This window comes from Lissotriton vulgaris, chromosome 6, assembly GCF_964263255.1.
Source record: "Lissotriton vulgaris chromosome 6, aLisVul1.2, whole genome shotgun sequence".
NCBI lineage: Eukaryota > Metazoa > Chordata > Amphibia > Caudata > Salamandridae > Lissotriton > Lissotriton vulgaris.
Window position 1 is genome coordinate 1,280,866,380 of NC_141694.1, and position 14,077 is coordinate 1,280,880,456.

General features: G+C 45.1%; 1 protein-coding gene across 1 annotated transcript in view; it reads right to left on the reverse strand.

The window, feature by feature from the left end:
• Positions 1-14,077, reverse strand: part of LOC147708779 (uncharacterized) — a 566,421-nt gene that overhangs the window by 232,119 nt on the left and 320,225 nt on the right. The window contains exon 7 of the mRNA XM_086927407.1: positions 13,303-13,428. Within this exon, the coding sequence (XP_086783533.1) occupies positions 13,303-13,428 (126 nt within the window). The remainder of the gene's footprint in view (positions 1-13,302; positions 13,429-14,077) is intronic.

Genomic DNA, 14,077 nt, shown 5'->3' on the forward strand with positions numbered 1-14,077 from the left:
ATGTAAGGAAGAAACCTCCTCTTTTACAGATTGCCCCTGGGTGACACACAGAGGTTTAAATGAGACTTGTCTGACCACTGGAAGTTAGTGCATAGCCTTGAAGAGGTGATGTTTAGCACATGTCTTCCTGCAGCTTTCTGGATCTGTTATAAATTGGTGATTGACGGCCATAAATACCCCTTAGTTCTTTTACTACTTTAGAGGCGTTTGGGCCTGTCTGATTTCTTGATCATGGAAGTTAGTGAATAAATGAATGTTAGTCAAATGAAGGTTTTGATCCTTTACTACCTATGTAAAATTGGTATGTATGATATTTTTGGTTACAATGGTACACCAAATTGGTCTCATTAAGCATGTTTCTCGTTTCCTGCTGTTTGGCTCTATATTTCGTCAAACATCAAGAAAGGCACAGGTAAATAAATACAATGTTTTGCTCTTAGTTCAAGAACTTAGAGAAAAAATACCCCCACTTTTAATTTAGGTCTCCGATACTCCCAGATCAATTAATTGATTTCCTGTACACTAAAAAGACATTCCTTTGTTGACACCAATTGAATATCAGTCTCTGCTGTCGCTTTGTAATATTCTTGCTTTTGGTTGGGTGTGTAAATCCTCTAATATTTATCAACCATATATATTGAGTGTGGACTGAGATTTCTTCTGACAATATTTTGTGTGCAAACATGTTGGGTTCCTGACTGACTTCTGTCTTTCTCAGAATGCCTACCTTTTTATATTGGCTTTGTTAATAATAGAAATAATTACAAAAACAATATTAGCTGCGTCCAATGATACCCATTATATGTTCATTAGGATTCATGTCCTATAGTTCTTTAAAAACACACAATAAAATGCTTAAGCTTCAGAACCACCTTTACATGACATCAATCTAGTTGTGAGTTTGCATCAAGCCAATGGATCTCTAAAAGCTATATCTACTGCAATGAAGGTATGTGATATTACATGCTACTGCGTTTTTCATGGAATTATGAATTTACAACGCTTGACATCTAACTAAACATCTGCTGCATAATTTGGAGATAACAGAAACCAGTTGCTAAATAAAATGCACCTGTAACACCGCGCCAGATACTTTGCAAATGATAGATGATCACATTTGCAAAGTAAAAAGCTTCTATTCAAAAGTAGATTTATAAGTTCGCAAAGATAAAGAAGTATACAATGAAGCTAAAAATATTGTGAATTAAAAACAGAAATAAAAAAAGAGATTGGTTCATGGGCCACAGCACTGAAGGACACTCCTTTGCATGCCGATGTGCACAAATGATCAGAGTGAATGCCATCACTCACAGTGCAAAAGACTCAATGGCTGACGTGGGCTGACCCACTGTACCATACTGTAGGCTGTGCACAGTGCTGGATGCTTGTCCGCACCGTGCAATCATTGCAAACGGCATCTTGCACATGCAAGCGGTCGTTTTCTGCCGCTCAAGTAGATTTGTACTCGAGCTGCAGCTTTCTCAACGCGGACTGGTAGTTTCTCATTGCGAGCGGTCGCGAGAATACGCGACCACTCACAATGAGAAACCTAACCTCCCCTCCTTAAGAATCTCGCCGGGAGGTTTATTTTCCATGCTCGCAATCAGCAACTTGATGTTGCTGATCGCGAACGAGGAAAAAGTCTTGCCAGGATGTTGATTTTGCTCGCTCGCGGTTGCTAACTTGACGTTGAGGACCGCGAGCAAGTAAAAAAAGTTCGATACTCGTTTTTGCACTGTGCTACGTGCTATTCGCGTAGCGCTTAGTAGCGCAAACTAAGCACGCTCCGCGAGCGGAGTGTAGTCCTACGCCCAGGGTTACTTTCGACCAATATCTCTGCTGCCATTTGCTGTCAAGATCCTGGGAAAAAGAAATATATCAATCAACTCTTATCAGACTTACTGGCAAATGGCCAGGCTATCGCTTGTCACACAGCACAGAGACTGCCCTGCTAGCTGTGGTGGATGACCTTCGAAGGCTAATGGAGGAAGTGGAGCATTCAGCACTAATGCTATTAAATTTGTCCTCAGCTTTCAAAGTGGTATCACACATTATACTTCTCGCCAGGCTGCAGGAAATTGGTATTTAGTGAAGGCTACTAGACTGGTGTAGATCTTATTTAACAAATAGGTCACATGAAGTATATCTATCTCTGTTTATGTCAGAATATAAGATCAGCACTTACCCCAACGTTCTTCAATATCTACATAACGAATGTTGATGAAGTTAGTAAAATCGTTTGACCTCTGGTGTATAAATGATAGTGGTATTCAGTTCATCTCCACTTTGGAACGGTCAGGTGCTGACCCTCTTGAACCATTCTATCAATGCATTACGGCAGTCCTTGCCTGGTGGCAACAAAATTCTTTAAAGTTTAATTCAGTTAAAAAGGAAGGTACTCTGAAAAAAGCATACTTGTATCCCAAGCCCTCTGCCATTAGACCTTTTGCCTCCTTCATGGTCTGTCCTGCAAAAATAATCTTGGGGTATATTTGGAGCCAGAACTTTCCCTAGCTGGGCAGGTCAAGCATGTTGCTTCAATCTGCTTCTTTCTGTTGAAGGTGTTGAAGACAATTCTGTCATTTTCTTCCCAAAAATATGCACAGATGGAGATTTAGTCAACGATACTTAGCTTCCTCGACTACTGCAAGCCCCTCTTTTGGTGATGGATATGGGCCAAATAAGGAAGTTGTAGAGTGTTCAGGATGCAGCTGCCGGAATAGCACTGGGGCTTCCATTATTCTCCTCTGCTTCAGGGGCTCTGGCAGCCCTGCACTGGCTTCCAGTGGAGAAAAGGCTGTATTTAAGTCCCTCTGCCATGATCTTATAAAATGTCGAATGTACTGGCCCGGACTACCTATTAAAAAAAGTATCAAATATATTCCGACATGTGGATTACGCTCCTCTAAGGCTCTGCTGCTGGTTCAGTCTATAACGAAAGAGTTGCTTGGAATGTAACGCTTTCTCAGTAAGAGGTGTAAAACTCTAAAATGAACTCCCCTTTGCTTTGCGGATGATCTCAGCTTTACTACCTTTTAGGAAAACCTCAAACGCCTGTCTTTTCAGGAATTAGGGATTATTATCTGCTTTCCCCGTTCAAGCATTGGTCCTTTCTCACCTGCATGTCAATGCTCTTTTTTCAGCAACCAGGACACATCTTGAGGTATTTGTTGTGCTTTAGAAATGATTTAACACAACATTAACTTAACCTATTCTACACTTTGCACAGATCTGCCACACCCATGTGTAGCATGGATTCTGAGTTTTTCTCCTAGTCCTGTATAGTTTATCTCTAAAGGTTTGCTCCCCAAGTTGTCAGAGATGCTCCTGATCAAATTGTCACACTGAGGATCTGAGTCCAAGATTGTCATTCCTTGCAAGAGATTGTACTAATTCTACAATTTTGAGGAGTTTGTGAAATTGCTCGATCATCCTAATCTCTTTGTGCCTGGGACCATTCTTCAAGAAGTCACTGACTGTTGTTGTTCTGTGATGTATACACTGTCTATGAGGCGTTGGGTCTAGCTGAATGCATAAAACCAACTAATCCTATGATTTTATTCTTCTCCAGAGACTGTGATGTCTGCTAGTTTATGGTTCAAAACTTTTTCATTCTTTATCACCAAGAAATACAGTGCAAGCGGTAGTGTAGATAACACTGACATAAGAATCTACTAGTCTTGGTACAAAGGAGCAACAAACAAATCAAAACATAATACACCCCTATCATTCTCCCTTCACTCCCAAAAACGCTAAAGGTGCTTCAGCAACAGTGTGATTGCTTGTATGCTATCAATGTGTTCATGAGGCAGTCTCACTGTCAGTGGTAGAGACCAATTCTGACATTCATAGAACGTGGAGGTATTTGGGACAAGTCAGGTCTTGGAATTTTGTGTGAGGGCACCAAAGTTTCCCAAAAGACGTCCCTTGATTGGTGAGGGATGGGATCATCCCTTCTTCGTCCATCATGTGTCCTGCCGAACAGCAGGAAGACTGATGCCATTTGAAAAATGCCTTGGGGCTGCTGCCCAGTAGGAAGTCCAGGTTATCGAGTAGAGGCGTCAAAGGAGAAGGAAAATAGGATAGGCCATACCTAGCGCCACACTGGTCTAAAACCTTCATCGTCACTTTTGTGATTGGGGAGAGATACAGAGTCTGGGGTCTCTGCGCTTTCCTTTAAAAGGGGATCCTCCAAAGGGAATTGCCGGCCACCGCTCGATCCTGGAAGAGCCAGTATCACTCCGACTTATCCTCGTTCCATTCAACCAGGTATCGTTATTGGGTTGCCGGAAAATAGAGTTGGATGTTTGGTATCCTCAGGCCACGGCATTAGGAGGTAGATAGCTAATTTCTCTCCTCATTTGGGGTCACTTCCCAGCCCAGACAAATTGGTGCAGCTCTGATTGTAGTTTGGGAATCATCCCTTTTGGGGGAGCTGTGATAAGCGTCTGAAAGAGATACAGGATGTTGGGTAGAATGGTCATCTTGATGGCTGCAACGCTTCCTAGCCATGAAATCTTGTGCGATCTAGAGAGTGATAGTTAAGAAGTGAGGTTTTTTGGATAGAGGAGGCCAGTTTGATCCCAAAGTAAGGAACCATTAATGTTGACTGCTGAATAGGGTATTGTGCAGTGAGGCAAGCTTTGAGTGCAGGGGGCATCAATAGATTCAAAACTTGGGACTTAGTTACATTAACTCAGAATCCAGAAGCTAGACCAAATGTCTCTAGTTGGGCAGTTAAACCTGGCAGGGGCACCGCCGGGCTGTCCTCAGTTGCCAGAACGTCATCACTGTATAAGCTAATCTTATGCTGTTCCCTCCAAAGGTGGTCCCAAGGATTTTGGGATTGTGGCAGACTCCTTCAGCCAGGGGCTACATATATAGGGCAAACAGCAGGGGGGACAAGGGGCACCTCTGCTGAGTCCCATTGCCAAAGGTGAAGGGTGCAAATATACAGCCATTCACCGTAACCGACGCCATGGGGAGGTGATAGCATTTTAGTAACTAAGTCTGGAACCTCCTGGTGATGCCAAAGTGGCCCAGGACTTGTTCTAGGAAAGACCAGTGAACTGTCAAAGGCTTTCTCTGTTTCAATAACTAAAAGCATATATTCTCCCGAGGCACGAGTAGCTTTCTCCATGATATGCAGCACTCGCTTATTATTAATATTATTAGCTTTTATAAAGCGCATACCTACCCAGAGGCGTCCCAGCGCTTGCGACTAGACAGGAGTTTACCACAGGCTATACAACTGGTTGTTGGAAGAGCCAAGTATAAAGCATTTTCCGTAAGGGAAGCAGATGGGATACAGCTTGGAGGAAGAGGGGCATTGCGTTCCTCAGTCTAGCCACAATTGTAGACAAATGACCTGCCTCCGCTTCTTGCCCTATTAATTTTCGGGGTGACTGCTAAGTGGAGATGGGTAGAATGGAGGCCTTTTTTTCGTGTTGTCACTAGTTTGGCATTGGGGAATGAAACCCGCCTGATTTGGGTCTAATATGGACGCCATGCAGGGGCCTAGTCTAGATGCTAGGATACAAGTAAATAGTTTGAGATCGACATTAAGTAGAGAGATCAGCCGATATTAACCGAATCGATGTTTATCTTTATCCTGCTTAGGGATGACTGACACCAAAGCTGTTAGCATGGAGGAGGGAATAACTACGGGAGCTGATAAGGAATTAAATAGCCATGTTAGGAGAGGGGTGAGGATTTGACAGAATGTTGTATAGAATATGGATGAGACGCTGTCGGGCCCCGCAACTTCAAAGTCTGTTGTTGCAAGAATGCCGAGATTACCTCCTCCACTCGATCTCATAATCCAGTGAGGCTATTTGGTCGGCAGCAAGGGGGAAGTGTGTGACTTCACAAGGTAGGATGCGCCATCTGCAGGCTCCAGACATTGACCAGAGTATAGGTCTGCATACCAATCTATAAATGCATCTGCATTGGGCGTGTCATCTGTGATCTGTGGCCCCGTTGCATCAAGGAGTGAGTGGACGCCCATCTTCTGCTGCTGAATGTGTAGCCTGTTGACTAGGAAGCGGCCGCCCCGTCACCCCGACGTAAAAGGTGTGGCGCAAACGAAGAGCAGCATATTCAGCTCTATAGAGGTCGATGCCGGCCAGTTGCACTTGAGCGGCAGTAAATTGCTGACAACCTGTGCGCTGATGTATACCCTACAGTTCTTTCAGACGTCCACACCATTTATCTTGTTTTTCGCCAACGTGCCCTTTTATCTGTGGGTGAAATGCCAATGAGTACCCCACATGCAACCTCCTTGAGAGCTTCCAAGTGCGTTGCAACTGAGATATCAGGGGAGTCGTTTAGGGATAAGTAGTCAGAGATGACTTTGTGAACCTGCTGTATGACCTCAGGGCGCAGCAATAGAGTGTCACGCATCCGCCCGCACCGAGTCGGGTGGCACACGGGGGGAAGCCTCAACTCCAACGTTATAGCTGCATGGTCTGACAACGCCACAGGGAGGATCTCTGCCCCAGAGGTAAAAGTAAGAATGTCCTTCATGCCTAGGAAGTGATCTAGCCTAGCATAGGTCTTTTGTGTGTGTGAAAAGTAAGAGCAGTCATGAATGTCTGGGTGAAGTGTCCTTCAAATATCAAAAAGCCCTAGGTCCTTGAGCCACCAGCGTCTCTCTTTGGTTAATGCTTCAGCCTGACCATGCCTCTGCGCTGACCTGTCTAGGCCATTGCCCAGGACTAGGTTATAATGTCCCCCACCAAGATTCTCCTTACAGGAATGTGAAAAACATCCGGCAAAGTTGCACGTAGGAGTGCCTCTTGGCCCTCGTTTGGGTATTGATGCAGGCTAAAACAAAGGACCAGCCGTTAAGAGTGAGTCAGTAAGCCAGAAAGTTATCCCTGACCTCCAATACCTTCAAACTGATCTCCCCCTTAAAGGTACGAGCCAACAACAGAGCCACCCTGCTGTTTTAGTGCGTTCTGAGGAAAAAAACTGATGAGGCCAAGCTCATGAACGGAGCCTGTGGTAGTCCTGTGGAAGGAGGTGCATCTCCTGGAGTAGGCAAAGGTAGGCCTTTGAGTCCTCCAGATAGGATAGGATCGCTCTACCCTCAATTAAGCTGTTAAGGCCCTACACATTAAGGGAAAGAACCCTGAAAGGAGTGTCCCCCATCACCTGATAGGGAGGAGCCAGCTATTGCCCAAATTGGCGCCCGTTGTGTGGTGCGGGAGACAGTGCTGTACCTCTATGAGTTCAACACTACAGTGTGTGCCTCACGTCATAGTAGCCGTGAAAACATATGCGTTCTGTTAAAGGAGGAACAGTTCTAAAGTTCCAAGTGTCAATAAAAGGGGTCAAATTGTGGCTTCACTCCCGTCACCACTCCCAATCACCGCAGTGCAGTCTGCAATCATACTTGCCCAGCTGTGTTCGAAGAATCCGTTTTAGGTAATGCCCCAAGAATTGAGTCCAATGCAGCTTGCTGGGCCTTGGCAATCGTGTTTGGATCTAGGCGGGCAGATCTTCTCTCCAACCCATGAGAACGCCACTGAGCCGCCCCCCAGCTGTGCGGGTCAGGGAATTCTGGGATGCCGTTCCTTCAGCTGATAGGTAAATATCCAACACCTTGCATGTCTCTTCCAGCGACCACAGCTGAAAATGAGGCACAAAGGATGCCCCCATGAGAAGGGCACTCTGATGTTCTTGAGGTGGGAGGGCACTGGTCTAAAGGCACATCTCTTTTACAAAGTGGATTTCGCCAGTTCCTGAAAAAGGGTGGGTTTTTGATCTCGGAAGGTGATGGGTTGCTTCTCCCGGGCCTTGTGTAGGATGTCCCCCACAGTTGGACATTGTGTATGCAGATCAGGATGTCCGCCGGTGGGGCTGTCTCTGCTCATGGAGTGCCGACTCGGTGAGCCCAGTTCATCTTTATTTCAATGGTCGGGGCACATCAAGAACTGCGCAGAAGAGATCTGCGACACAGCCAGAGAGGTCCTTGCCTTCTGCCCTAGGGGCAATACCCCTGATCCGGACAGAAGGGTTAGGGGCTCACTACGACATTTCTCTGCCTTCGCCAGGTCAGTGCTGTCCACCAGGCAAGATACCTCTCAGGGCGCAGGCCCTGGGCTTTATTTCAGCAAGCTCCAGGGGGTTAGGCCCCTGATTCAAGCAATCCCAGCGGCCCAGGCAGCCCTAATCCGACCCCCGCTGTAGACCTCCACCACAGGGCCACCCCTCCTGGTCTGCGCATCTCATCTACCTGGTGCGCAGGTGCCATGGGTTCCACCTGTGTCTGGTGAGCCCTCAACTGCTCCTTCACCACAGCCGGACATCAGTGACCCCTGTCAGTGTGCTTCGCCTCAAATGGGCGAGGCTGGCTTTAGGCCCTGTGTTGCCCAAATCACCTACTCCACCAGATGTGGCTCTTTCCATCCAGGCCATGTTCTGTCAGTGGGCATGTGCACACTAGGTCCCTGCGACCCCTTCACACCTTTCTGTTGGGACCTATGTAGGTCCAGTAGCCAAGACCGCTTTCTGCGCTCTTCAGTTCGCGGCACCAGCAAGAACGGGGCGAAGCAGCCGGGGGCAGTCAGGTCTGTCCAGGTCGGCACTCTCTCACAAGGGCCACTCTCGACTTGCCAGCTCCCAGTGTCAGATCGGGTCTTAAAGGGGCCCCAGAGCAGCCCGGCACACTCCACACCTCAGTCGCTCGCCGGCAGCTCCAGCAGGGTAGACATGTTAGTCTATGGCAGCGGATATGGGTGGCGGGCCGTAGAGATGGAGAGGGACGTCTCACTCTGCTGCCATCTTGGCCATACTCCCATGTGTGGTAGTTTAGAAAGTTCTTCTAGGTGGTCGGATACACATAGCTGAGAAAATAGAAAAGAACTACATAAATTCAGCTTCAAATGCTGCCTCTAATAGTTAAATTGCAAACAAGCTGCAAGTTGAAGGATGAATGCTAAGTTCATTGTTATTGTTATACATACTTGTACAGCGCACTGTAACCCCACGGGCGTCCTGGTGCTTTGATACATGTACACTACCACCCGATGTGCTGCAGAAGAGTTAAGCTGTGTTGAAATGCTTATACTCTGGGAAAGAGCCGAGTTTTTATTTTCTTACGAAACAGCAGCAGTTCCTGCACCTGTCTCAGTTCAGTGGGAAAACCATTCCATAACTCTCCAGCTGCTATACTGAAGGCTCTTCACCGTGATTTTGCTCTTTAAATCCTAGGTTGGCTGAGGAAGAACGGAGACTACGGGTAGGAGCATACCACCCAATTTTTTTCTGCAGCTGTTTAGGCCCAAGCCTGTGCAGCACCTTAAAGACAATACAGAGTGATTTAAATTGTATCCTCTGTAATACAGGGAGCCAGTGCAGCTCCACCAAGGCCTGAGATGCTAAAGACCATTGTGGTCTCAGTAACGAAAGGTTTGCCGCCGCTTTCTGATTTCTCTGGAGTCTCCCATTCAGATACTTAGGGGACTCCAGAAGCAAAGCATTTCAGTAATCCAGGCGGCTCAGAATAACACTCCTTACCACTAAAGCTCTGGCCTAAATTGGTAACATCGGAAGAATCTTCCGAAGTACTCTGATGAGAAAAAAACTACTCCCCACAATCTTGTTAACTTGAGTCTCTAGGTTCAGCTTATCATTAAAGCTGATTTCTAGGATTTGTACCGTCTCAGCGGGTACCAATGGTACATCCGTGGGGATAAGCCAAAAACCAATTGGAAGTGCAGAAGGCACTTTACCTACCGCACAATATAAAATCTCAGTTTTATCACTATTAAATTGCAAGGAGTTATTTCTTAGCCAATGTACCATTCCTTGCATACACGCATGAAAATGTCCTAAAGAGACAGCGTGATCCCCTTCCAGTGACAGAATAAACTGAGTGACATTAGCATAATTCATAAGACTAACATTATGTGACTTGATAATAGCTATCACCGGACTCATATAAGCATTAAATAAAATTGGGCTAATCGCGGACCCCTGGTGTACACCATGCCCAAGATCAAGAAAATCTGATTGATAGGGGGGGAGAGCCACTGTCTGCCGTCTATGGCCAGATAAGATTGAAACCATCTCAGGGCCACATCCACCACCCCATTCCCTCCAACCTTGCTAGAAGGACGGCATGTTTAACCATAACGAACGCGGCAGACAGGTCCAGCAAAACTGGTATAGCTGATTGTCTCCAGTCTGCACACGTTCGAAGGTCATTCAAAACGGTTATCAAAGCAGTCTCCGTTCCATGTCCTGGGCAGAAACCGAATTGCGCATCCTCCAGCTTGTTGTTAGCCTCCAGAAACTGTGAGATGAGGCCTGCTCACCAGGCGCTCTGTGATCTTCACTGGATACTGTGAGAGAGAAATGGGCCTATAGCTCTTAGGGCATGTAGGATCACGGGTTGGTTTCTTCAAGAGTGGTGTTATTATTGGTTGCTTCCAGCAGGGTGGTACCGATCCACTACTTAAGGATTGGCCAAACAACTGGCGGAGGATCGGGAAGAGTTCGGGTCCTAGCTCTTTCCAAATTATATGAGGGAGGGGGTCCATAGGCGAGCCTGAGGAAACACCTAAGGCCACTTTATTAAAGTCTTCCTCTGAGGGTAACTCAAAGTGGTCTTGGAGAGCCACCTGACTGGCCCCGTTCCGTTGATTATTTGACGATGACTTACCATTCACCCCATCGGGCCAGCCGAGTCCCCTATTTTCATCCCTTCAATGATCTTACTTATCTTCTCCTCGAAGAAAAATGCTAAACTTCAGTTCATAACCTGGAGAATTTGGCGCACTGAAAGATGACAGTGGTTCAGGCCAAATAGTTCATATGCCAAGAAAAAGGTGACAAACAGGGGTCAAATTTCTTCTTGGTTAATGCTCTTCACGGCAATGGTAAATGAGGGTGCTGATGAGAGGTCCTTTATTCTGTAAAGATTGGGAGCAGTGGGGAAACATCTCAAAGCTTTGTCAAGGCAATGTGGTATAACCTAAATTGCCTCATCTCTTCAACACTGGAATACTAGCCAATCAAACTAACAAGACACTGCCTAGCATTGCGGTTTATGGGACCGATCCAGACAAGCAAGGAGAGCCTTTGCTCTTAAGTAGCCCCAAAGCAATACATAAAGCATGGTTGACAACAAATACCATAGTAGATACAATTTGAATTAAATATCTGATATTATCTCTCTACCTGTCTGTCTGTGCATTCATCAATTGTATTTACCAACGTGCTGCTGCTAATTTATTGCTACTCTGCTGCACTATCGAAGCACTGGAGACATTGCCTGTGTGAGATTATCATTCAAATTACATCAACTAGTAGATGTATGAAAGTGGCCTAAGATGAGGAAACGTGGCATGCATATGGAGAGGCAATACCGGCTGCAGTGGCGTTTGTATCCCATTGAGGAAGTCACATCTTCATACTAATATGATGCATTGGCCACAAAACACTATCAGTTAATTGTTAAATTCTCGTAGAGGCTCTAGATTAGAACATAAGAATGCAGGAGGAACAACAAAGCATGGATGTTAACTTCACATTCAAATTGCTGAATGAAAAAAGCAGCACCAGTTTCACCCATTTGGCAATGTTAACCTATGCATGGAGGCCCAATATCTCAGTGGTAAGATTATACATTTTAATTTCTTAGAAAGCTTAGTCGAGCAGTGAACAGCTTTCCAGGAGAAGTGCTGGAAGCTGAAGCAGACAAATTAATAAAGACTGGGAAATAAAGAGAGAAGCATTACAGAGTAAGCAGAATCGAAGCTGAAGAACAAGTAGGCCCTATGTACCCACAGAAGATAGCATGTGTGTGACGGAAAAGCATGGCGATCCTTCGAATGTAAAAAATCTAGGGGCATATTACCAAGCAATAGCGATAATTATCACTATTGCTTGGTTAGAGACAAAAATTTACCGCTGAGCTGCGGCGATTTTTATCGCAGATAAACCTTGGTATTACCAAGGTTTATCACAAATGCGATAAAAAACGGCCGCAATGCATGAATATCGCTGAAAAGTCCGCGATATTCATGCATTACCGAGCTAATGCTCTTAGCCATGGTATCCACCTCCCATTGGCTAACATGGCTAAGAACTGCTCAGGGCAGGTGTTAGCTTTTGGAGATATTCGCGCTTAGCGCAAATATCTCCAAAAGTTGGTAATAGGAGATAGCGATGTTAGCGACTGTTTCCAGTCGCTAACATCTTGGCACGTCCACTTTGCATGTCATTAGTGATAAATATCACTGACATGCAAAGCGGGGCCCAAGATGGTCGCTATCTCCTACTAGCTGTCGCTAACTGGTGTTAGCGACAGCTAGGTAATAGGGAGATAATTTTATCTCCGCTTTCTTGGCTTTTAAAGCCAAAAAAGCGGAGATAAACCCCCTTGATAATATGCCCCCTAGGGGGCAGATTTACTAATATTTCATTCAATGCACACAACAATGCAAGTTGCTGCATCATGTTCTGTGAAAGGAAGAGAGCAGAAAGGAGCCATATCTACAAAGATACAGCGCACTTCATACTTACCCGAGTGCTGGTGCAATGCGTATTGCCAAACACTCACGCAGGAACCCTTGAGCCAGGCCGTAAAGGATCCTGCGTTATAGGCAGAATTGTATTTGTGCAGGAAGGTATACCTTCCTGCACAAAAACAATCCTAAGAAGCCATTTCCCCTTTCTATACGTGATGCAGAATGCATCATGCATAGAAAGAGGAAGTAATAAGGAGAAATAAAGCTATTTCTCCTCGTTAAGCCTCTTTATGGTAGGTTCAACACTTTTCTGCGGAATCCCAGGTTTACTGTCGTTAGTAAATCTGGGACTATAACAAATAACATGGGTGGATGCAAGGAAATGCCCATGCTCCATCAATGGAACCTCTACAAAAACAAAATATAATGCAAAGCAACACAAGCCGCTATGCTGCTTTACATTTCTTTACAAAGTCACGCAAGAAGGTTTTATAAATTCCATTTGACTTGCATTGCCTTGCGACAACTTAAGTCATGCAAGGCTTTCGCAAGTCCTTAGTAACTCTGACCTCTAAGTTTCTCTGAGAATTAGTACTGTAAATGTTGTAACTTGAAACAACAAAAAACCATGTGCACCATGAGTGAATTTTATTTCCAATGTAAAATAGTCAACTAAGCACTTCGATTGAGGCAAGACACAAGGCAAGAGCGGAATAGAAGAATATAAAATATGTGGAATCATTGTTAGGTACCAGAGCTGAACAAGACCCCCTTCTCTTTCCTTTCACGCATGCACCTCTTTCGCTTTCAGTGCTTTTTTTACCTTGTCTACCGAGGAAGACATCAGCGACAAAAGCATTCGGATGAGGAACCTGTCACCAACGTGCAGCATGGCTTCGTGATGCTCAGGATTAGATGCTATTTTGCTTAAGGCGGAACAACTGTAATACTGAAAGAAAAAAATAGAACATGGTTATTAGACTGCAAGAACATTTTTTTCTTCTACCCAGCAGTTTATCACCCATACCCACAGGAGTTTTTCTTCTGCATAGAATTTCGCTGTGGACAGAGGGAAGTTAATATTTATTTATTGTTTATTATTCTGGCTAAGGTTAGGAGCATTTTAAAAGGGATTTTCTTTCATTTAATCGTTTCATTGTTTTTTTTTCGATGTTTCTACTGATAGGATTGCCTACCTCCACGCAAAAATCTGTGCGCTAACAACTGGGCAATTTCTATGGTAGGTGCTGGGTTAGTAACGTGAGGTCTCGTTAGTGGTATGAAGTGATAAATAAATACTACAATACTCACACTCATCTAGGGCACTTGCACTGAGCTTCACAGTGTTCAAATGCATTTTGTGAACATTCAGGGTATGATGGTCGCAATCCCTTGGACATTATGCTGATGAATACCACTGGAATGTGTTGAATAAGGTACAATGGCAGTGAAGCAGAACAGATTTACTGCCACATTTCTCCTTGTTGCCAATTTCTTTTTAGAAGTGTTAAAAAAGGGGGCTTATTTGCTAGTCCACTGCACCGCCGGTACGTCACTTTGTCCCATATTAAAAGTGACACACTGGTGGCGCAAGGCTT